The 25,369-nt window shown below is 44.0% G+C and overlaps 1 protein-coding gene across 1 annotated transcript in view; it reads right to left on the bottom strand.

The window, feature by feature from the left end:
* Positions 1-1,523: 1,523 nt before the first annotated feature.
* The window catches only part of EGLN3 (egl-9 family hypoxia inducible factor 3), a 28,640-nt gene continuing 4,794 nt past the window's right edge, over positions 1,524-25,369 (bottom strand). Inside the window, exons 2-5 of the mRNA XM_048058753.2 lie at positions 9,477-9,596; positions 7,418-7,554; positions 6,655-6,728; positions 1,524-5,310 (exon numbers count right to left, since the gene is read on the bottom strand). Coding sequence (XP_047914710.1) covers positions 5,273-5,310; positions 6,655-6,728; positions 7,418-7,554; positions 9,477-9,596 — 369 coding nt within the window. The 3' untranslated portion in view covers positions 1,524-5,272. The remainder of the gene's footprint in view (positions 5,311-6,654; positions 6,729-7,417; positions 7,555-9,476; positions 9,597-25,369) is intronic.

Genomic DNA, 25,369 nt, shown 5'->3' with positions numbered 1-25,369 from the left:
ACTCTCAACAGGTACGAGCTGAGAAACTGTTAAAATTAAAGGAACTAAGAATAGCTGTGTGCAATCACAACCGATATTCAGAGCTCTGTTAGCTCAGACTAATCCGCTCTGCCTGGTCTTTCTCAACAAGCTTCTCACAAGCCACCCATACAGCAAGCCAGCCAGATCACCACTTACTTTCCCCAAACCCAGGGACTGGGTAGCTACGCTCTCACCTGCCTTCCTTCATGGTAAATCAGTCTCTGAGCTGTCGGCCAAGACTGAAGAACCACAAAATGCCTCCTCGCCCACCTGCAGGAGAAGATTTACCCCTTAGGACATCCAGGAAAGGAGCAGACAAGCATGCTGGCACTGGATGGGTTTGTCACCCAGCTTGCTGTTGGGACAGCCCTTCACCTATTTTCTAGCATCTCCAGCATTGCTTAAAATAAGCAGACAGATAAAATGATCCTCTTTTCTGATAGACAGGAAAATGTTTCTATTTGTGCTTTGTGATGGGAGTTTTTCTAACTCCCTGAAGGGGAAATATTCCACGGAGATGAAACTATTATGTGGGAAAGGAGAACCCATTTTTGCTACTCCCTCTTCCACTGTCATACTGCTTTGTGATTTTCACTGCAGCCTCCCATACAAGATGCATTCTCAGGAGGCATGGGAATTCTCAGTGCAAGTATATTTAGCCATATCCCTTTGGGTAGGTGGGGGAGGAAAGAGACCCCTAAATAGCTGCAAGATAACAATTTACTATAAACATATTCATTTGGTCCAAGTTCAGAGAAAAGACAACGAAGTCCTTGGCAGCTGGATGGCCAAGGGCCAGCTTCATCAAGTGAAGAGCGAGCTCAGAAGAGAAACCCCTCTGCATTCCCTGGGTCTTCCCCATATGCTTTAAGCACGCCTCAGTGGAAGTGAAACGTTTAAAGGAAGTGACAAGTTATCTTGAATTCTCTCCCCTCTTTAGCAAAATAAGTCAAAACAAGCTCTCCACCATAGAAAGCCTGCTTTTACTTGGGGTGTGTGAAATCCCACCTTCCACAATATTGCAAAAGCACCAGAAAAGTCCACCACACTTCAACAACTGAGTGAAGATGTCTTGGCTTTCACTCAGCTGCAACGCCAGTGGAAGTGGTGAGAAGGCTCCCCCGTGGCTGCAGGAGAAAACTGTGGGCTTCTGCCTGGAGAAGTAGCAAGGAAAATAAAACCTACCAGATGACAAAGGGAGAATAAAACCTATCATATGACAAATGAACCATGAGAATGTTGTCTGGTTCAACAAGACTGTGAAAACAAATAGGCATTTCAAGAAGAGGGTCACTAGCAAAGTAAATAACTTCAGAATAGCAGGGAGTGACCAAGGGAATGTACCAAACTGACGGTAGCAAATGGTAGCTGCCTTGGCAGCTGGGGACAGGGGCAGCTCTGTGCAGTGCCACCATGCTTCACCCAGCTACATGCCACCACCTGTGCCCACCACAACCCTGGCCACAGTAAGACAAGACCGAAAAGATTTACACAGGACCACATTTAACACAACCCAGTGTTTATTGACTCCTGCCACCTTTTTTTTTTTTTAAAAGAGTAACAGGAACACAAAATGTGATGCATGATAAAATACTACTACAGGTTTCCATATCAATCCAATGCAAAGTGCCAGCATTGTTGACCAGCATACAACCTGACAAGAGAAGATGTAGTTATAACTCACTCTCAGATATCTGCTGGGAGTACATCACAGTCAAAGTAAAACTAGTTATTTGCCTGCAAATAGATACATTTTCTTCTAGATGCAAGTGGTGTTAGAGCCAGCTATTTTGCAACAAATATATATATTATATATAATATTCCAACAAATTTAAAAAAAACTCAATAGTAAAGGACTAGAACTGTTTAAAGAGAGAGAGAAGAAAACAGAGTGAATCTTGTTTTTAAAAACTACTTTGTTGAGGCCATTCATCACAGAACCATAAGTAATCTAGAGAAAATGAGATTAGAGGCTACTGTGCCCAAAAGGCCAGCAAGTTTGGTTATAGGTTTAATACAAATAGTCTCTTGATTTTCAGTACTGTCTCCTGGCCTTTTTCCTCACTGCACAACAAACCCCACCTGTCGGAAATTGTGGCTTAGTGGCTTTGTGTATTTTCCAAAGCTCCTTAGCTTGAATGCAATTGCATTTGGAAAGGCAACCATAGTTCTTAAAGAGCCACGATAAATTCAAATGTCATGCACATGACATGTAACATCTTACAAGATAGGAATGTTGAAGGCACATTACCAAAAGGACTAGAAATTAAATGCCTTAGAGGAAAATACTCTTTTTCACAACTGGATGACAAGTGCTGTTTGACCACAGATGTTTCAGCTACCTCGCCATGAAGACAAAACCCAAAGGAAAGAGTCTCCTTGAAATGCCCTCTGTACCGCAGCACGCTGCTGCCCCCACGATTCTCCAAGCAATTACGTTCTCGCAGAGCAGTTTGCAACAATTTGAGAGACAGGTAAGAGAAATCTACGTAAAAAACATCACAACTGGATTCCTACATGACCAACTCCCTACCACCACCACCACCACCCAGTTAAGCTACAGCATCTTCAAGGAGATGATGCTACTGATCTGGAAATGGGGCAGAGGTCTGGAATGGAGGACAGGAACTGGTTTCAGAGCCTTGTGCCCTCAACTTTTTCTGTTTCATTATACATGTTAAAGGAAAAGGCAATGCTCTCTGCCATGGGATAATTACTTTCCCTCCTCTATCTAGGCCAGGAAGACATAGGCTAATAATGAAAACATGTAGTTTATTTACAATAAATGCACCTATACTGTTCCATCCTCCATCCATGACACACACTGCTGCCCACTGCTGAAGACAGACGTTAGCTACAGTGGTAACCAAAGTACCTTTCTTTCTCAAACTTTATACAAGTCCTCTCCCCTTCTGGCCCATCATTTTTCCATTGTTCTAGGCTCCAATGAGATTTTTATTAACATCTCTTTCTAGTGCACTGTTTTAAAGTTTCTAAATACAAAGCAGGACTTGCTTTGCTCTGTTTTAGCTGTCTTTGCTCCCTTTAAAATCATGTAGGAGCTTAAAACTTATGTGCCATTATTAATTTTGCATAGTAATACAACAGGCTGGGATTTTTTTTTTCTCCTGCCTTTTAAATAGTAATTCCCTAGCTGCCCCTGTCAGAGAATGACACCTACCATCTTTCAGAGGGCTACCTCTCACTTTCGGGGAAGAGACCTAACTTTCTCCACACAAACATTGCAGAATGAGAGTTTCAAGTTATGGTCAAGTTTCCTTCAAGTCTATAATGTGTTATTTAGTTGCAAGCATAGCAAAATAACTTTTTAACATCAAAGGACATTTATTAAACTACTTGTCTTTTTCTAGCTTTGAGTTATAAGAGTGTTTGTCACAAGTTCCCTCATATTCCTCTCTTAAGGTGCACAGTGGTCAGGCTGAATGAAGTCCAGTCCATACGACCACAGCTGGATCTCTGGGAGAAGCCAGAAAGGATGAGGGGTTTCTTAGCACTACTGTATTTACATTCAAAATTCAAAAACAGGCTGAAGGATGTCCAGCTTTTTCTAAGACAGAACTGCTTAAGAAATACTCCATTTCTATTACTTTTTTTTTTTTTTAACGACCAGGAATTTATTTCTTTTCTGTCCTATGTAGCTGTTACCCTTCTGTCAGTACAGGTTAATAGCAGCCATTGCATGCTTACTGCTCATTCCCTAGCCGGGGTGCAACAGACTCAAGCCCGTTACCAGCCTGGTGTGGTGGACTGGTCCAGGGACTGGCAGCTTGGGCAGACCACCTTTGCCACTGTGGGCAGGTGGCACAAAAATACACGACACCAAAGAAGGGATCTGGAATAGTAGGGCCTGATGTACACTGACAACCTGAGACAGAAATAAATGCAAGTGCATGTGTATCAGTGAGCATATTAGGCTGAGAACAATTAGTGTGAGTGATAAATACATCCACAGCTAGCTCTCAGCTTCGTTAAGAGCTGTTCTGAACTGCATAGTAAGTGCTGGTTGTAGAAGCTTAGGCAGATAGGAGATGGACTCGATGAGCAACTGCTGAGTTAATAAGTTCTGAAAAATAATGGAGGAAAAAAGTGCTCTGCCAATTGAATAACTCTAATCTGTTGTATCTCTCATGGCTTGAGCATAACAGAAATAGTTACCTGGCATAAAAGACCAATTGAAACGGAATCACTGTTTCATTGAAATTACATACACATGCAAAGATAAACAAATGTGTTAACTAAGGATAAGCAGCATAGAAATCAAGTCTAAGTCAACCATTATTCATGTTTGTCAGACTGCCAGGCATCTTTTCATTTCAGATTCACATCTGTGTCATACAAGATATAGTAGATGGAGAAATCATTAAAATGACAAACTCCGCATACTGTTGGCCTTTAGTACCAACACATTGTGTGCCATCAGCCTTCCAAGTTCAGACTTTTGGGAGGTAATAGCTGCTTTACCAAACAGTGAAAATAGAAAACATAAAACCAATCCAGCTCAGAACAGAAAGGAAATGGTTTTACAAAGCTGTGGACAGATGCATAAGCACTTCCCCCTCCAGCCTGGGACAGAAAGGGCAGTGCAACTGCACAGCTCTAACACGACTTTTGAAAAGTGATCAAACTCCAGGAAATGCGATGACTGAATACAAAAGTCTGTTTGGAAAGTCATGCTACAGGAGAGCTGAGCCAATGTTCTGCACAGCGAAGCGATGAGCAGTCCATCGATAGGCTCAGCTGGGACATACCATAAATGACACTCTACAAAAATCCACTTTAGTATCACATTTCCAATATCTCTCCTTGCCATCAGCAGTCTGCCACAAATTATAAACTTGTAAAGCTCCTTCCCATTGAGCTAGATTTTTCTTTTTTTTTTTTTCTCTATAAAGTGCAAATAAGACTCAGGTTTTTCCCACTAGTTCCAATGATTGTTATCTTGCTTACAAAGCGATCAAAAGCCAGTTGGCTGAGCCACTACCTTTTTTTTTTTTTTAAATTAATACCCTGGTTATTTTTTCCAGCAAAAGGTAAACAGAAAACAAGGGTTCCTTCTGCCAGATGCAGGGCATGACAGGAGGCTGCCTTAAGTACCGTCAATGTAAGATGCACACACTAGACAGAGACACAACCAGTGCATTCTTGTGCATAACAAGAACGTGCCATGGTCCACTGGAAATGGAAGTCATCTTTGGGATCTTATTTCTTCACAAAATTCAGAAACAGTTGATTAGTCTTCATTAAGAGCCGCTTCTCTTTTCCTTGCGTCTACGTCAAAAAGATACAAAAAGATGGTTAAGTCAGAGAGTTCTGGTAAGGTTCATACAAAAATCAAACAGAATAAAGTTGGTTTATTTTCAATGGATAGCACTTCCTATTTGAGACTCTTGAAATAAGTTCATTACATGGACTGAATTTTGTACAAATCAACACGTTAACAAGTTAGTTACCCTGAGGTTTTGTACGTTTACCCCACTGAAGCTGAATACAAGTCATGCAGTATGCAAGTAGCCAATAAACTTTCAGACTCTGGATTTGCAATAATTTTTCCCCCCTCTCTTGGCCCCTTGCTCATGATGGGTGAAGCCTCTATCTGCTCTGCCTGCCAGCTACAGAAATGACAGCAGTCTATTCTGAAAAGTATTTGACTAATTATGATTTTGCTAGTCTCCAGCTGTGTAGCACACATTTGAAAAGAGAGGAATACTCTCAACACTGCGTTTTGAGGAACTGCCTGCGGCAGTCCCTGAAGACTTAACCAGCATACCTTTGAGCATGAACATAGGGTATCAGAGCACATCTAGACACTCGCCCACTACTTGCATGCCAGTAGTGCAGTACCAGACACTGCAGCTAGGAAAGCTGCAGTCAGCTTGTCCTGGGCTTCTGCACAAATGTCTCTGAGCCTGAAGTCAGCCATCTGTGAAACCCAGCTGAAACTAGGCAGCTCTTGGAGTGCACCACAATCACAGCTATGCTAGCAACTGCCTGCCTAAAGGTACACCTATATGTATTTCTGAACTTAGTTTCTTTCCAACTCATAATCTATACATTCTGGGGTTGTTATGAATGTGCCCACACAGAAATTACTTGTAAGTAAAAGACAAAACCCTTTTGCATTACTGCAGTCCACAGATGCCCTTCATTAATACAGAAGACAGGCCCTATTCAGCTAGAACATTTAGAGAACATAATTATGAAATTGTTTATGCAAGTCTCATGACTGTGCTAAGCAACGTTTGGAGGAGATTAAATATGCTTCCAAATAACAAAAGAGCTTGGAGATTTCCAGTGACTGGAGCAGCTACCTAAGGTAAGACAATCTCAGCTGCACATTTGGGAGAAAAAAAAAAAAAAAATCAAGAGCCACCTCTTCCACATTCCTCACCAGGGATGCTGAGGCCAGGCCTTAATTTTCTTCTTTCACAACCTTCCCACTTGGCATAAAAATCACTGACTGTTGATTAGAGATGAAAAAGCTTTCTAAAAAAGTGAATGCCATACCCATCTAGCTACAGAGTTATTCCCAGTCTGTCTCTGCCTTGGGGGAAGAAAGGAAAAAAAAATCCATGCAATTTGATATTTCAGGTGAACATTTTCTAAGAGTCATACCAGTTAAGTTCCTGAACTTTTTTTTGGCTTCTGCTCTTTCTTCAGCATCAAAATACCACACAGTCATGGCATACCTGTAAAAGAAAAATCTTACGTTTGTTTCAACTTTTGCTAATAGAATAGAGCACCATTCTGAAATTTTATTTTCAAAGAGAAATCTAACAATAAAACAACTGGATTAGTAAATAAAAAATAGGATACAAATGTCACATATCTGAAGACAAATATAGACAGCATTTTAAATGTCCATTTTATCAAGTAAGACAGAAATATAGGTGAGAATTTCTGCTTGGAAGCACAAAAGAGTGCACAGCCCCTGGTAACAGAGGGCAAAAGTAGCTTACAGACCTCTGCATGTTTTTCTGTTCTGGGATGCCTTCAGGCAGCTTGGGGGCTGCCCTACGTCACATCAGCTTTTCATAGCCTGCTGACAGATGGTAACCCCAAGAATCCCTGTAGTGTTACAAGGGCAAAAGTGTAACCCAGCATCTCCCAGCTAAATAGCTATGCCTGACTTGCAAGACTTCTCCTGTCACTGGCAGAGGGCTTTTTTCCCCCCCATCACATAAGGAACCTTATCATTCATGCCTGCTATTCCTCACCTGATGAGATATTTCCATCAGAAAAAGATACAAAATCTAATAATCTTTTTTATGCATGTGTGTGTTTAAACATGATACCACAATTTTAGATACAAAAAACATGATATTGGTCAAAAAAGTGCTTTGCTTTTTCCTGGCCAAACCTCAAATATACTACTTACCTGGTTGCATAAGAAGGCTGGACTTCATGTGGGTTCCTTCGATCTGACCAAAAAAAAAGCAACCTGTCAAAAATCGGCTCAACATCTGCTACATAGGACTTCCCTTCTGGGAATATTCGAAGAATTCCACCATGCAGCTGAAAGAGAAGGAAAAAGTTACTTTTTACACATATAAACACCCACATATTCATGCGAACAATGACTTATTCTTCCCTCCTCAGCACCCAACACACACAGAATAAACATTTAATGATAACCAAGACAGCTACATGACAACACTGGAACTGTACACTATATCTCCTGGCCACCTCGATTTTCCCAAACAGTTTGTAATGTTTCAGCATAAACATCTGGCTAAAGTAAATGATTCAAGATAAAGAAAACATTGGTCCTGTCACAAATGCCCGGAAACTTCTGAGTTCCCAGCCATATCTCTAGAAGCAGTAGATACCACAGGGGAGGTAAGGATGTTTCATTTCACCAGTGTGAGATCAGACTCTCACCCCAGCAAGTGGAAGATGCTCATGGTATTTCAGAGCCCATATCCGATCATTTATGAGTTAACTTTTACACCCTAGGAAGAATGAAGTCTTTATTATTGTATTTGGAATTCAGTGTAATAATACTTTCCCTGAATCTTCCAGCCATTCTTTCCCCTGCTTATGAAATAGCCTGGTTTCCCTACCACATCATTTCTCACCTTCCATTTGCCGCCAGTTTCATGGAAGAAGTCTAGAGATCTGCATTCACTGTAGAAATTGTAAGAGATGCAGATGAGCCCTGCTGCTATTAGAGGACTTTTTGGAGGCTTTTCCGCTGCACCACAAAGTGCAGGGAAGATGCTGTCAACCCAGCACTGACCTTACTTGGTACCTCCACACGGCATGCAAACCTCAGTAAGAAACTGTTAGGTTGGCTTTAAAGCCACACAGCTGCTTTCACATACCAACATGGTTATAGAGCATCTTATAGCGCATCTCCTCCAGCACGCATTTGCACAGTATTCAGGTCACAACCGTGCACTACTCTCCATCTGCATCATGGGTTTCAGAGAGGTTTCTTATTGTCCACTTGGGTGCTTCCTCACTATTACAGTAAGCATGCAATGCACAAAGTAAATCAGATATTTGCATTTTCTTCCACATCTCCTTTCTTCATTTCATTGTATTGGGATGTTTCCTAATCACATTCCCTGTAAAAGAATGTGTTTTCATCCAGCACGTCATTTTTAGTGGCACTGTCCTCTAAATCTGAGCTCACTTTTGGGAGTTCATAATATTTATGTTTCTTTAAAGAGAAGCCACCTATACTGGGCAAAACAGGTCAGAGAAAAAAACAGGGCTATTTGCAGAAAGAACCATATAAATGGTTCTTTTTAGTAATGGTAAATGGTTGCACAGCATTGCAACAAAAAATGTAAAAGGACATCTTGCGATTCTACAAACCCTTACTTTGTTCCTAACTTCAAGGTACAGTAAATTCCAGTCTGACTTCACTGTTTTATAATACAAGCAGAAACAAGCACACTGCTGTGCCAGGAGACCCACTGGTGGAGTCAAAGATGCAGAGAACAAACCAAGCCACGTGCTTGTTCCCATCACATCATAAGGATGAAAACCACAAGTGCAGCTGACTGAAGATCCTCTGTAGGTCAGCTCGAAGGAACAGCATGAAGAATGCTACAGTCACAAATTTGGGCTGTCATTTTATTCTGCTCCCAGAATCCACTTACTCCTTAGTAGATTATGGTTCTTTCTAGTGCTTCGTTAGTCTCTTCTCTAAACAAAGTATAAGTGCCAGCAGCCCAGTGCTTAGAAGCGTTATTCTATTACAACAAAACAGTATGTGTGTGGGATGGGATAGAGAATGATAAGGAAACAGTTCAGATTCTTACTTCCAAGGGGTTGCTATAAACACCACAAAAATAAATGTAAAGCAATGAAGAATGGACCAGCTGTTCAAGTTCACCACAGTTCACAGAAGCAGCCAACAGTTCCAAAGCTCTGTTTCTGAAGTAATCGTCCTTTCATGGTCTGCCTCAGCCCTGTGGCTCACTCACCTTGGAGTCCCAGTTCTTATTCAGGTAATAAATACAGGTGATGCAGCGCCCGTCACCATTTGGGTTGTCCACATGACGAACATACCCAGTTCCATTTCCAGGATAGCAAGCAACCATGGCCTGAAAGGTAAAGATTGTGGAAAATAAATTTTCAGAGATTTGTTTTTTTCCTTTTCTGATCATCCCACCACCAATTTAGCTCAGCATTTTTCAGATGGTCAATCCAAAAGCTGCAGCAGACCCCACCAGAAGGAATTCTCACACAAGTTTCTCTCACTGGGTAGATCAGCCGGTGTGAAATTCCAAGCGGGAAATAAATATCCTTTGTATTTCACAGTATAAAAAAATGAATGAAACTAAAATACTGTTATGTATGGCGCAAACTTTTCGATCTTTACAAGCTACGTGACTTTGAAGCAGTTTGAGCTGAAGCTTGCTTGGGTTTCTAAAACCAAGCAGTCATTGCAAAACTGATTTGCCAGTCAAAATGAAAACAGAAAGTGATCCCAGGACATCACGTCTTACACCTCCATCCTTTATTAATATCTTCCAATTTCTGTCATATACATCCCCATGGTCCAACACAAAGTGAGGTTCCCCAGGAAGTATGGGTCCACAGAACAAAGTCTGTAAAAACCTGCAACTCGTGCTGTTTGCACAGGGCGGCACATTTGCTTTCATGGACTGAGCCACAGAACTAACCAAACAGCTTTCAGAAGAATACTTCTCTTTGATCATCTCCAGAGCTGCTGATATAATCGCTTAATTCACCGTTTAAATTTCACCTTGAATGGTGAGATAAGCTTAATACGAATTATTCCAAACCACATGACTGAATTCTAGACAACAGGTCTTAAAAGGGTTTTTACAGCAAAAATATTAAACTTGAGTTAACACCATTAGCACCCTTAGCAGGCTGCAGGGAAGAGCAGGCCAAACAGCAGGTTGGATTCCACATCTTTGTCTCAGCATCGCTCCTTCACTACGGGGACTACTTGGTAGTGACACCAGTCACCTTCCATGGCGTTTACTCCACTAAAAATGTGGCAATAGAAGTCTTGTTCCCACCCCTCCAACATCTCCGTTTCTCCAGTATTAGCAGCAAGAGTGATGGGAGACGACAGGCTAAGTCTGGTTAGAAAACTGGACACAGCATTCAGATGTGGTCTCTCAGGGCTGAGTAGGGGGAGGATGATCACTCCCCTTGATCTACTGGCTGGGCTCCTGGGAATATTGCCCTGGATGCTGCTGTGTAGGGGCACACTGTGGGCTCCCTTTCAGCCTGCTGCCTACCAAGGCCCCCCGAGGTCCCCAGGGAGCAGAACTGCCTGGAAGCCCCCAGCCTGCACTCTTGCAAGGTGCTCTTCCTTCTCAAGGGCAGGACTTTGCATATGTCCATGTTGAATTTCATAAGGTTCCTGTTGGCCTGTTCCTCCAGAACATCTGGGTCCCTTTGAGTAGCAGCCCTGCCCTCAAGTACATTAACTGGTCCACCCAGCTAGGTGTCATCTCACATTTGATAAGATTGCTCTCTGCCATCTGCTTCAGGTCATTGATAAGGAGGTTAACAGGACTGGTCCCATGACAGACCCCTGCGGTGCTGCATTTGTTACCAGCCCCTGGATACACTATAACTGACTAACCACTACCTTCCATCCCCAACCACACCTTTTACCCATTGTTTTCCAGCCATTCAGACCATAACATCCTAACTTTAGATACAGAAGTATTGTACGTGCCTTTCCCACAGGAAGAGGATGTGATTGTGCACCACTTGCACGACCTGTCCCTAATAATCCACCAAGCACCAAGCAATAATAGCATTGAAGATGTGGCAGCATAGGATTTACCAAGAACAATTGAAGTTTGTGTCTAAGAACCCCAGGGTTTTGTTTTTGGCTTCCTAGCACATGCTAAAGCCATGATGGGACTTGGACAGAAGTCACTGTCAGCCAGCACAATGGATCTTCTGCTGCAGGAGCAAAAGGAGCTGGCCAGTTAGGATGTATACACACCTACAGGTACAAAAATATGGCTCTGCATTTCAAGTGATGTAGGAATTGGCCTTGCTTCTTCCCCACAGCTGCCAGCAGAGCGGTACCTGCAGGCAGCTGTAAGACAGAGCTCGCTCCTCACCCAGGCACCTCAGGCCACAGCTGCTTTGGTGCTGGTGCCTTGCAGGGGCAGGAGATCACGTTGAACAACAGCAAAAGCATCTAATTCTCAGTAATAAACCCTCTTCCATCATGCCTTGCCGTTGGCAAGGTGCCTTGCCGTAGGCCCTGTCTGCTCTATCGTCATTCTGTCGCTATAAACAGCTCCATAGCTGAGCTTACACTCCACTGTCAGCCTGAGAACAGCTGTAAGGGCCGGTCTACAGCCTAGCACTGGAAACAAGTTTGTTTTAGGGACAAGCCTGGAGGAAGCCATAAGTCAGCTGTACCTGCAATGAAGTGGTCTGAGGGGGCCAATCCCCCTCGTGCAACCCCCCGTCCCAGCTGCCAGCGAAGCAGCTCATGCAGGCCCACACCTATCGAGCTGGATTACATCAAACATTTAAAACAATAACCCTTTGCTGAACCTGGTCCCTGCACGCCAGGGAACAAGACCCAGGCAGCTGAGAGGGCAGGGAGAGGGGGCGGGGGTTTCAGGATGCTGGCCTCCACCCGCAGCCAGCACGGCCGCTGCCGTGAGGACGTGCGCCCACGCCGCCAGCGCACAGTCTGGCTCCGCAGAGCTGCACCGATCCCACCAGAGGGGTGATGCACAGAGGGAATAAAGCCCCATTGTTGACTGATTCATATTAAACAAGGTGTTAACACAAAGTTAGAGAGACCTTAAGGAAGCCTTTGTTTGGAGAGCAAACATTACTGCAAGATTACTGAACTGCTCCCCAAACTACCCAATATTGCTATTATTTCTTAAACTCCATAATCAAAAAGATGCTGAAAAATAATAGACTTCAGGATAGATTGTTAAAGTGATTTAGGTGCTCTGCTTACCACTGAAATCTGGGCTTAAGGCCAGAGTTTTCCCTGGCCTCCCCTACACATAGTTCTGTTAGTAGAACTCGTGCTTCGACTCTGAGACATTGATGCATTATTTATTTATTTACTGCATGCACCTTTTGCAACCACAACATACAGAGCCCCTGGGGATGAACCGGTAGAACAATTCCCACAGAATCCAAAAGCTCTGGCCACACTCTAGCTTAACTTCAAGAAGGGAAAAAGTTTTTAGTAGTAGCAGCAGCAAAGGGAGAAAAGCAGAAGTGAAATATCCTTTTTCCTGGCATGGAGAATATTTAAAACGAAACCTTAAACAATGAAGGGAAATCATTCTGGTCCTCCTAGAGCCTGTTGAAACGATATCAAGCTTTATCAGAGCACTGTCTGGAGCAGCTCCAGAGCAGATCAAGCTGGCCTCAGCAGGGACTCCAGCTGTTAGCAGTACTTTTGGATTCATTCAAAGCAAACAAGAAACAGGAGATGAGATGCGTGACCCAGACTTAATTTAGGTAATTGGTGAACATCGGCATTTGCCAGTTTAGCGCATGGGCTAGCTGCAAAAGCTGGAGGCTGGATCATGCTAATCAAACCATCTGCCTCTCTCAGGTGAGGGAGTGTCAATGAAAACCTCTCCCTATACTTTTTCACCGTCATGCCCGGACAAGCACACTCCTTTTTTGGGGAGCACCTCTTTTCATCAACCAACTCCAATCCTAAACTAACTACGGCAGACAGCGAGCAGAAGTGTGCCCAGCTTCTCTTACTTGGCAATACAATCCATTGCAATGGCTGTTAGTTGGTTTAACATCCCACTGTAAGCACTCAGAGGAAGTTCCAGCAATCCACCTTATTTTGAGTTAAAACAGATGAGCGTGTCTTACACAACAGCTGAACAGTTAAAAACTCTGATATGCAGATGCCCATGTTTGCAGTCACACACACCATAGTTTGAAGACCAATGCTCTAGTGGTTTAGCTGACAGTCAGAAATTAAAGCCTACAAAACTTGGAAAATGAAAAGCAAATCATCAACACTGCAGTTTCTGCATTGTCATTATCAGAGATGTTAGCTTTCCCAAGAGGGTGCAAATCAACCACCGGTTAAACAAGCAGCAATTACCAGCTTTAGTAAGGAGCCAGAAATCATCACTAAACTCCATGCTGCACAGAAGCTTGCAAAAATAAGTTATTCATCATTCAGTTTTAAGTATTACACTCAAGTCAGCCAGAGAAATCTGCAAGTCAAACAGCAAGACACCAACGAAATTTGGAGATGGATAAAAAACAACAGTTCCATAGAGAGACTTTTCCCCCCCGCCTTCCAATGCTTTTAGGAAGGCGAAAACAAGTTCTCTTAGCCGATAGCCAGGACCATGCTGTGAGGCATCATTCTGCTACATTTCATAAAACAAGCAGCGCTGGAGTGGACTGATACTTGGAACAAAATGCTTCAGAGAATACCCCAGCTAGAAGATGCTCACAAGAGGAAACAAACGGACACTGCTGAACAGGAAACCGCAACGGCAGCGGGTATGCCTGCCTCCTTGCCTGCCTGCACTAAGCCAGAGCCCTGACATGCTCACAGGGCTGGCTGTGCAGGTGGTGGTGTAATCCCACACCGATCCCAGCCTCTCCTCTCCCAACTGTGTCCTTTGCAACCAGAGAAAGCTGACCTGTGCAACTCTACCTGGGCAACACAAGCCACCTCTGCCCATTACCTAAGCACTCTAAAATACGCTTCTTCCATTTTCTGCACCAGATTCTTCCTGGACATTGCTGAATAGCTGCCATTTTTGATCCCTAGCATTGATGATATCTGCATACAGCTTGTACACCAAACAGTTAAATTCAGAATCACTTGTAAATTCTGTTAGATGAAAGGCACTCGATAGACACAAAGCAACATTGACTCACAATATCAGTTATTGTGGCTGTCTGGAAAACCAAGATATTAGTAAGAATTAATGGTGCTACAACCACCACAGCTTTCAGATACGTTTATTTGGCTGCATACTTCCAAGTTTACCAAATTTCAGTCCAATAAGTGGTATTCAATCCTGAACTCAAGAGCAAACAAAAATCACGTGACCAGAATTTAGGAAATGAGGGCTACTGGAGTTCACTTGATTGACTTAGGTCTGAATGCATATTGTACTCGAGCCGGTTTTAGTTTGCAGACTCACACAGCGTACAGCCAGAAAGCGAAAGGCACACAGCATGCTCTACATTAAAAGAACATGAGTAGTCTGACATTTCAAGATCAAAGACGAGAGATTCTCAGTTGAGGCTTGCCTGACACACAGGCACAACGGGGTGTTTCTTAAGTACTTGCTTGTTGCACCCAATTGCGCCCAAGTGTTTTCTACTGTGTAGCATATAATGGTTAAGTATAAAATATTCATGAACATTATTAAATATTAGTTTGCTTGAATTTATGAAAGTTAAAACACCCAGCTGCTATACTGAAACAAGAACTAGGAAAATTGGTCTAATTTGATAGTCTGTAGAGATGGGAGGGAACAGAGGGAAGAAAATTATGTTAAAACAGAGTCAGAGACAGCCTCGTGCCTCTTGCAGAGGGAATCACCAATTCCAAGAGGAGGGTGGGAGGGTGAAATTCTGCTCACTTCAGTCATGCAAGACATGAAATGGGCTTCAGTGGCAGTATTGCATGAGAAACAGTACCTCATTTCCTCACCTGTAACTTGATTTTCAGTCTTCAGTAAATGAGCTGTTGGATTTACAAAGCTAAGCTTAGCTTTATCTGATCAGCTGCTTGCTCAGGGGAGGCAAGAGAGGGGGAAGGGTGTGAGGAAGGAGCCTGTTTCCAGAAATTAAAAAACACTGGGGAAAGGGCTAGAATTTGGCAGGGAAAGCCATCTGCATCTTTTCACTTCAACTTTCGTCTTCATACTAAGGCCTAAGTCCAGGCAGTACAGAAAACATCTAAAGAAGTGGGGAAAAAAAGCCACCAGAGATAACAATAAAAACCCCAGGGCAGCTACCTTCTTTCATGAAGCACAAAGCAGATCAAACTCCACAAATTCACCTTCAAGCACTGTTTGCCGAAGACTTTCTTCATTAGCTTGTGGAAACAGCCCTACAACATGAAGGTACCTGGGATGCTAGTAGCAATAATCTATTTGAAGCTGGGCAAACTAGATATGAAAGACTGATAGGACCCTGTACTGGTAGGCAGCTAATCTATGGAAGTCTGAAGCACTATATGTTGGACTTCTTTAATAGTACCTTAATGCTGTGCAAGAACTTACAACTATACAAAAAATTCTGTTGCTATGGTTAGCACTTTAGCCAGTTAGTCTGGTACTTGCTCCTCCCTACACGCCTGTGACCTTGATCATCAGACTGAGATCTCCCAAGAACCAAAAAGTTCATCTCTCCCTTCTTACTCCATTTCAGTCTTTCACATGCACCACTGTAACTCAATTACTGTTTTGAGGTGCACAGTGATGTATTTCGGAGAATTTTTTGAGCACCAGCCAGAGATTGGGAATTGTGAGGGAGAGTATTGCTCTCATCTTCAGAAAAAGATGCAGAGATACTCAGGTTATTCTTGTTTATTATTCAGTTTTCTCTAAGATGGAAGATTACTGAATTTCTTCTGGGTGGAAGCAAACAGAAACAAAGAATTACCCATGAAAGCTCTGTTTATGGATTTTCACCATACCACACAGCTGTTGACAACTGGCATGCTACCCAGTGGTAGCTCAAGGAGTCCCTTTCAGATCTCATGGAGTTTGTCTGTAAGGAAGCTAGGTCATAGACTGACACTGCTTTAGAAATGAACTCACCATTATATGAATCTGTAGCGGGACTTAGGAAGCTTTTCTAATGATTGACAACAAAATTCAGTTCTTCATGAACTGAAGAGTCCTATTAATGTGAAGGACAGCTTCAGCTTGTGCCTATTTTATTTCTTTTCTTAGCAGAACATCCACTTAGAGACAAGTTTGGATGTCCTTCAATTTCAAGCTGGATGCCAGTGTAATGCTGCTGTGAAGTGGGAAGGCACAGAGCAGCTATGCCTTGTGTTGGCCATGGCTGTCTGTAGCTGCCAAGAGAGAGGGGAGCATTTGCAAACCAAGCTTTGGAGACAGCAGTGAGATTCTCTGAGATCCCAGGAGGTAACCAGCAACAAGGGGAGTTCAAAGTTGGACAGGCTATTCAGGAAACTGCAAAGGACCTGACACAGACAGAAGTTCTCCAGGCTCCAGAGGAGAGAAATCTGACTTTTAGTTCCCTAGGTGAAAGGGTCGCAGGCATTCACCTTCCTCCATATACTGTCCAGATAACTTTAAAAAAAAAAGACGAAAGTAAAATAACACCTCTTGCTTTCAGACCACCACCTAGATTCTGTCTTCAGCCTCTAGGCATGGCCAGGAGAAAAAATACTGAGGTTTAAGGAAACAAATCCAAAATTGCCATAGGATCCCAACTGTACTTGCAGTGAGCAGCTTTGCTTCTTCTAATCATTAAAAGGATTAACCTCCTTTCTTGTATGTTTAATTAATCTACATACTCATGCATGCATATCAATTAACATTTTTCTCCAGCTCCCCAGCACTCCTGTCTCACATCCTGCAAGGCGAAAATCAGGTTAAGATTTTTATTTCACATCATCCTCTGACCTAAAACTACATTTTAGGCTGAAACGTTAGCCAGCCGTTGCGCCCTACAAGGCACGCAGCGACAATACAGCTTCCAAAGAGATTAACGTGCTGTGAAGAGCAGGCATGCCATCGCGGTAGGACCTGAAATTTAAAAGGCTATTGCCAGTGAATTAGTCCACTCAAGGATATTCAGATTAGGCCTCCAATTAGCAGCCGTAAACATGCGCAGTGCGCCGGTGTATCAATAAAGGCTGCTTCAGTTTGGAAGGACCGCCCGCCCCTCGGCTGCCGAGCCCTGGCTGCCGGCCAGCGAGATGATGGCTTAATGACAGTGCTACGTGCGGAGCGTGAGGCTATCGGCAATCAAACGCAAACTTTACTCCAGAGTGCACTTCACGGAGAAGCTGCGGAGGGAAGAGGAAAAAACCCACGCTCACGGCACACACCACCGAGAAGGCACTTCTCCTTTCTGGTTCCCGCTGGCCCCGCAGCGCGTCCATACGCTCACGGTGCCATATCTGTGCTTTAAAAACACCCTGTGTGATTGCACTTGAGGATCATTTATGCCTGCGCTTGAAGGTCTTTCGTCACCCAGAAAACCACTTTGCTCCCCTTTCCCCCTCGGGAGGCAAACATGGACTACCAGCGCTAATGAGAAAGCACCCCGCACATCCGATGCAGATGGAGAAAGCATCCTGTGTAACGGGCCCCCGGGGACAGGGGACAATCCCCACCCATGCAGAAAGGGGAATCGTCACCGCGGGCTCATTAAGGAAATCTGGAAGGATGTCCCTGGATGTTCAGGCTCTCAGTGGGGAATAAATGCAAGGTAACTAGCAAATACGTTCTCTGCAGGGTATTAACACCTCATTGGTAGGAATTTCATAGCTCCTTAAATTTTCTCTCCTTTCATCTGTTGTCAGCGTTGAAGACCTTTTCAGTTCTGCTAGGAATCACCCAGCAGATTACACCGCATTTTTTCCTGAAACTTTTAAAGACTTCTGTGTATTTTCAGGCTCTTCCAGGTGCATTGAGGCCACGAAAGATGGCCACCAGACAGGCAAGCCTACGTGGGAGTCTTGATGCTATTAGGGCTGCCTGAGCTGGCCAAAGTCCTTTTTTTTCCATCACTATTCATTTACTTTTAAACCTGCAGGCCCAGGGCAAGTGAACAACGCTGCCCACAAGGCTCTATCTGTCAACACGTGGTAGGTGGCACCCACAGTGCTTTCTGCGAGCATCACGCCCCAGAGAATTGCCAGTGGGCAGAGGTGGCTGTGAGCCACCACCACTTTCAGGAGGACCTCGCTGGAGAGAGATGTTCTCCTTTGCCCTTTTCCCAGCAGTACACGTCCCTCCGTGCTGCCAGGGAGGGAGGCAGGGTCCAGACCAGCACCATTGCACCAGACAGGTACCCCAAACGTGCCTCAGGGGTCCTCCCAAAGTTGTCTGGGTTTCTGAAGCTGCTGAGACATTCCCACAGTACATAAACAGAGAGATGAATGGTTCTCGAACATTTGTTTTCATGGTAGTATCACTGAATTAAGACTAATTGATGAAGCTTGTTGTCTCCTATATTAACTTCGCAGTGAAGCTGTCTCACTCGCCCTCCTCCCATCTCCTGCTCAACCCCCGGCACCTTCCTGGAGGACATTGCCGAGCCAGCAGTACACTTATCCCTGCACAGGATTTTGTGGAAATGAATACGGGTGAAATTCATTAAAGTTACCTATAATAAATTACCATCACAAATAATTTATGTTGTGCTTAAACAACGTGTGTAGTCTTTACCTCTAAGGCTTTGCCTGCCCATAAAGTTGTGGGGCCGTGACTACACTTGTACCTCACAACAGCACGATCTATTGAGTGTGGGTGCAATTAAAGGGGATGAACGTGTGCATAATGACACAGCACTTTCCCTGCAGAAAGGGAAAGAAGCCGTTTAAATTCAAGGCCATTTTGTAATGATATAGCTACATACCTGTTCTAAGGTTAGGCAATAAAAACCATTAGTAAATACAGTTCAAGTGTTGTAGTGCCTGCCCTCCCCATCCACACAGTTGCTACTTGTATCAGCAAAACATGTGTCAACACAAACAGCAAATCTGAGCAAAGAAAACAAATACACACGGTGATGCACACAGCAAATCGCACTCCATCTTTACATTTGCAAACCCTCACAGTTGCACATCTTAAAGCTGTTGCCAAAAGCCCTTGACCCCTAGACGAGGAAGCCTGGCCCTAAACACAGCTGCCAGGCATCGTCAGAGCCCAGGTTTGAGCTCAGGCTGACAAATTCCCACTTTTTTCCACTGGTCAGAGCTCTCCCACGGATTTATGCTGCCACCACCTGACAGAAGGGCCCAACCCCACAGGCCGGCTGTACGGCAGCGGCTGCCACCCACTGTGACCTGCTGGCCAGGGCAGTGGCCCCGTGCAGGGATACAGCAGCCATGGGCCGCTGTATGCCTCCCCTGCTCCATTCACTCTGCTCCCTACTGTCCCTCTGCAGCCTTGCCCAGCAATTCCCACTGCAACAGCCCTTGAGAGGCTTCTCAAGACAGAAATTGGGGCTGGGTCCCAAAGTAATGATGGTCTTCAGCAAGAAAGGTGGTTTTCGCAGGAAGCACAGCAATGGCTGAGGAGGGAGGTGGTCAGTCTGGTGTGAGCTCAGGATGTTTCCTGAGGATGCAGAAAGCCTGGAGAGGTCTTTCTGGCTCTGTTCCCTCCTTTTTCCTCTTCCTTTCTGGCAGCCAGCACAACGGGAGTGGTACGTACTCAGAGCTACCGCGGGGGCTGCTCTGCAACGATGCGGCTGGTTGGGCAGCCAGGGCAAGCAGCCCTCCTCCCCATCCCTCCTGTTTGCCAGGATGGATGCAAGAGGTGGCAGAATGGGCAGGGTGGGTAGAAAACCCTCTGGTGAGGTGGTCAGCTGGCTTTGCTGGAGCTGTGGGGTATAAGTGCTCCTCTGTGATAGGAAGGGCAGAGGGGGAAGGAGATACAGAAGCAGAGATGGAGGGGTACATCGGCATCATTAGGTGTGGGGGTGCAGTAGGCACTGGGTCTACCTATAGCTCTGGTCACCATCAGCACAACGGGTGCTTTTCCTAACTACAGCCAAGGCATCGCACTAATATAGCTCACCATTAGCAGCAATTCCTTCTACAGATGGTGAGCAGTGAAACAGGCTTTTAACTGAGCCCCAGCAAAAACCATGTGGAAACTAAGAAAAAAATATATACTTCTTTCAGTTGCAGTCATCTTAGTTAAGTGTAAAAAAAAAATAACAGAAAAAGACAGGTCAACATTTTCATTTCACCCAGAAATTATCACTGCCAGGTAGGCACTGAGCCTTCAAATCACCAGCTAGATGCCAAGTTGTGCATTTAGGATTATAACAGCAAAACACACAACCCCGACACTTCAGCCTTTGACCACTATCATATGCTGAATTACAATAAATTTGGCAATGAGAACTGGCATTTGCAAATCCTCTCATTGCTCCTCTGTGAAGAGGAAGTCTGTAAAATACTTAACCAGGCAGTGACCCTTCCTGTTGGCCGGCCTCAGAGACACCATGCACATGCTGCACAGACAGAGGAAGGCAGAGTACACGTTCATTTAGGGAAACGGAAGCATTGGTGAATACTGTAAAGAACAGAATTATCAATACATCTTGAGGGACCCTATTCTGTTGATGCACAGCTAGTTGTATACCACGATTTACATGCCTCAACAGCAGGACGTGCTACAGCATTTACAGTGAAGCTCCTCCCTTTTCTGCCTCCAAACCACTTCTACCAGACTCCCGATGGGAAATCAGAAGGGAAAGGTGCAGTTACACTTTATATAGTCCAGCAGCAAACACAACATCCTAAGACTTAACCTCAGAATAGTCAAGTTGAGGACTAAGACTTCTTTAAAAAATAAAGAAAAAGCCCACTCCTACCAAATTCCCCTAGTTCTGCATGTTTCCCCTCCCTGAAGCCTATGGCAGTCGGCAGGCCCCATGCCAGCACCCACTGCCTGACACTGCCTTGCAGCCCAGCACCATTTCCCTGTATGCATTACTGCAATAACTGCTTCTCTTACTGGCATAAGGCAGGTTTGCCACGAGATAGTTAATTGCAAAGGTCAGAAACAAATTGTAACCGACATCTATAACATGAACAGTGCTAGCGTTAGACCTTTCATCAAAAAGGGTTCTTTGCTCCCTTCCAAGACACCGTATAAGTAAAAGATGTTCCACATTGCAAATCTAAAACAAAACACAGACAAAAACTTAGGGCAGCACAAGAGATCACTGCAACTTTTCCTGAAGTATTCTAAACATTCTAGTACAGTCCAAGCCAAGCGCCAAAGGATGTACTTCAGACCCATTGATTTCAAAGAGTCTTTCAAAAAAAAGTACTTAAGTGAGTTCCTGAAGCAGAGCCAAAGCTTTAAAAACATCTTATCAAATTGTATAAAAAAATGACAGTGCAAGAAATAAGGTCTACGCAAAGATTAATTATTAGTATGACTTAGACATGAAAAATGTAAATGTTTCTTGTTTGGACAGTCAGATCCAAAAAGAAAGCAAAGAAAGACAACTCTGACCAAAGGATTCATATTAACTAGATACATATTAGCCTCAAAATAATGATAAAAAGAGTTCTTTTTGCTACAAAGTAGGTTGCAATTCCCTGGTGTTTGCCAGAAGTTGTGGTTACCCTGCCCTTTCCAGCTTACAAAGCTTTGGACAAACTGTTTCCAGTCTGTGCAGATAGCGTGCTATACTCTACTCCTCTGATTTACACTGTTCATTTCAGACTGGGTGGCTAGCGGCATGAACATTCACTAAGCCTTCACGGAACTATTATGTTCAGTAAAATCTCTTGCACTGTTTCATTTGTGCGAAATCAGAGCAAAAAGCAGCTTGTTCAATAAAGTACTTTCCATTAAGTGCTTTTCATGGTGGCACTAAGTTTCTTTGTCTATGTTATCTTGCCAAAGCACAATGACAAGAGAAAAAACAACTGCAGAGAAAAGCTCTACTGTCAGAGAGGCAGGAGATGCATATGTGAGTGGGCGATGGAGGGGAAATGGGGCGTAGAGCTCTGTCCAGATCACAGCAGGAGCAGTAGGGAACTGCACGCCTGCGAATAGTTAAGCAGTAGGAGACAGTCTACTTGGCAGGAGCCTCCATCATTTTTCTTCCTCCACCTCACTGTCTGAACAGCCAGAGAGACCTTCCTGCTTCTCTGACCAACTCCCTGTCATCTCTTTTCAGAGAAATGAAAGGTCTAAAACAAATTGCTGTGTAACATCATGTGTAAATCAAAACCTTTTGTCAAGCCACCCCATGTTCTGTGCTAACACAGCAGTTATTTATCATCCCGAGCCCACCAAGGGGGCCATCAGCTGCCCTCAGCACAGATACCAAGAGCAGTTCTTGAAACACCTCTACCCTAGAGCTCCTCTACTAATCCAATAAAACCTTTCCAGAAGCTGAGACTCTCGTGTTGCTGGCAGCCTTCTGACATTGTTTCAATCTTCAGCTTTGTGACAGAAGGATTACAGTTATGATAAATCCAACCCAAGGCTCCAAATTCCCTCAAGTTGTTACGCACATAGATAGCCTCCTTCTCCCTAAGTCTAAAACCACCAACACTTACTCACTGGCTTCCCTTCCTGACCTCCTAATTCTCACAAGCCACCCAGTGCAAAATGGATGAGCACTATGCAGCCTGCTGATGCCAAAGGACAAGTTGCCATTGACCTATTTCACAATGGGAAAAGGCAATCCAGCTGAAACAGTAGCAGGAAAATATAAAACTTTTTAAAAAGTGAGTATCAAAAAAAAAAGTACTTTGACTTCATAAGAATCATCTTGAAACGTTTGGTAAAAGCATTGATCTTTTCCAAGTGTGTCCAGTCTGCTCAGCAAACATCGAGATTTCATCTGATTAAAAATGCCTTTATATTTGGGTCATTGTGATTTTATCTTCTTCCTCTGTCCCACCCCTTCCACAGATGGAAAGGAACCGCTGAGGGAGTTGCTGAACCCCACCACCAGCACCACCACTGCAGGAAAAAAGTCTGTCTGGAAAGACAAAATGGTGCAGTGGAGGAGACAAGGGAAGGAGAAGAGACTTCCAGGGATTAAGTCAAGAATTGCTTGGGATAAGGCTGTATTACTTACTCTTTTCCAAGTAAGTCTGGAAGTCAAAGAGCCAAGTGTTTACTGTGTAATCAAGTAAAGACACTGGGTTAACACAGACAGCTTGAGTTCTTAATGGAAAGGAACAAGTTCACTTTTGTTGTGCATCTGTTGTCCTGCATCAGTGTTACGAGCATCAATGCATCTTCATTTAAGCATGTACTGTTATTAGCACTGAGCTGTAATGAACTCAATTATTCATTAATAACCACCTTGGAAAAAGGCTGTGTACAGATTCTAATAGCAGGGACCTGCTCCCCTCCTTCCCAAAGTGCAAGCTCAGCCTGCTTGATGAGGCAAAGAGGGGGGACACTGAACTCTGAATCTTGCAGCTTTCCCCAGCAGCTCTCCCAAGGACACTTTGCCTTGCAATGCCGCACACACCCCTGGGAGTCCAAAGGACAAACACGCCGTGTACCGAGAGGCATTAATGCCACCTGCATTACCCAGCTGTGCGGGGAGGAACAGGGTAAGGTTTACCTCGACATGCAATGAGCCCTCATACGAAAACAAACCAAGAGGCACCTATTTACTTAGGGCTTGCAATAGGGATGTTGGCAGGCATGCCAGTACAGCTCCCGCAGCAAGTCTCCAGCTTTACAAGCTGACATAGTGGCACTGGGATGGACTGGTACCAGTGCAGTTATCGCAGTGGATGGGAAGGTGCTGAGGAAGATGTCCTACAGGTATGGGACAGACTGTGGAAAACCTCACTGCTTTGCCATCATTACATAGCTCAGGAGTCCAATTAAGACCCATCAAGCACTGCATGACTGCAAAGCTACAGACAGCAGGAAAAAAGTCAAGCAACCTGCCCTGACACTATAAACGTGCACAAACTAAGGATAAACAGACTGCTTTGCACTCTACACTGTCTAGCCCACACTTATCTTCCTTTTCTTACAGGATTAGCCATCTTCTGCCCTCCTCTGCAACTGCGACTACAAAGCACACAGGCATGCTCCTCGAGGAAAGCTGCTGGGTGGTTACAGTGCTCTCCTCCACAAGAGGAGGACAGGAGGACCAAGGGCAGCCACCCAGCTGGCAAAGCCTCTGGTGCAACATGCACTGACAATGGTGAGATTTTTCCCCAATTTTTTTTTTTTTTAAACAGGCACCAAACCTAAGATCCTTCTAAGCCACTTCACTTGAGTAGGAGCTCACATACCACCCCACAGAGGCCACCCATGCTCCTGAGCTTGCTTGTGGGCATGTGCATCACTGACTGTAAAATATTGACCCGTTTTGCCAATACCCTGTCCCTGCTGAGTAAAGAAGCAATCTGAAAGATTCTCTATATAACTATTACCAGAAAGAAAAAGCATCTTTTGAAAGTTTTAAGAAGTCATTGAGAATAATTTGATGACGAACAAAAACAAGAGCTAATATACCCAGGTTTATACTCATTTATTGCTCTGACTGTCAAGTAAAAATTATACATTCCTGTGTATAATTAACCAGGCTAACTAATCTTGCTTGACAAACACAGATATAAACATCAGTTTTGACACAGGGCCAAAGCAACCACTCCAGGATCCCTGCCAATGCTGAATTCCTCAGTCTGATATCATAAAACGACTTGTCTGTTGTATTTACAGTTCCAGTGGCTCTGGACTCTGCCGGCAGCCGGCCAGAAGAACAGATTTGAACTTACCCATTATGCCAGAACATGTGCATTTGATTAGAAAAAAGAAAGAAAAATTATGCATATTTCTTCTGGATGGTGATATTCATCAGACATCCCATTGTAAACTAATTGCAAGGCATGCTGCTACGCAAGTACCAAAAATCCTTTGTGAAGTACAGTGAACTAGTATATTTCTATAAGCAGCACTGCCCTTCAGCTCTGCTATCCTGCTCCTTACATCCACACCTCAAGTCAGAAAAAGCAGTGTGTTTCACATTATTTTAATTGCAATGGACAGAATTTGAATTCTGAAGAGTATAGAGAATAGAAGCTTTCTTCTTTCATACATAAATACAACAATATTTTACCTCATTACCTGAGTTATGAGGGATGTGGTGAAAGCCACTCAAGCCCAGCCTGTGACAT

The sequence above is a fragment of the Anser cygnoides genome, chromosome 5, assembly GCF_040182565.1.
Source record: "Anser cygnoides isolate HZ-2024a breed goose chromosome 5, Taihu_goose_T2T_genome, whole genome shotgun sequence".
Classification (NCBI taxonomy): domain Eukaryota; kingdom Metazoa; phylum Chordata; class Aves; order Anseriformes; family Anatidae; genus Anser; species Anser cygnoides.
Note: the sequence above shows the minus strand (reverse complement) of the source record. Positions and strands in the feature narration are given on the sequence as shown.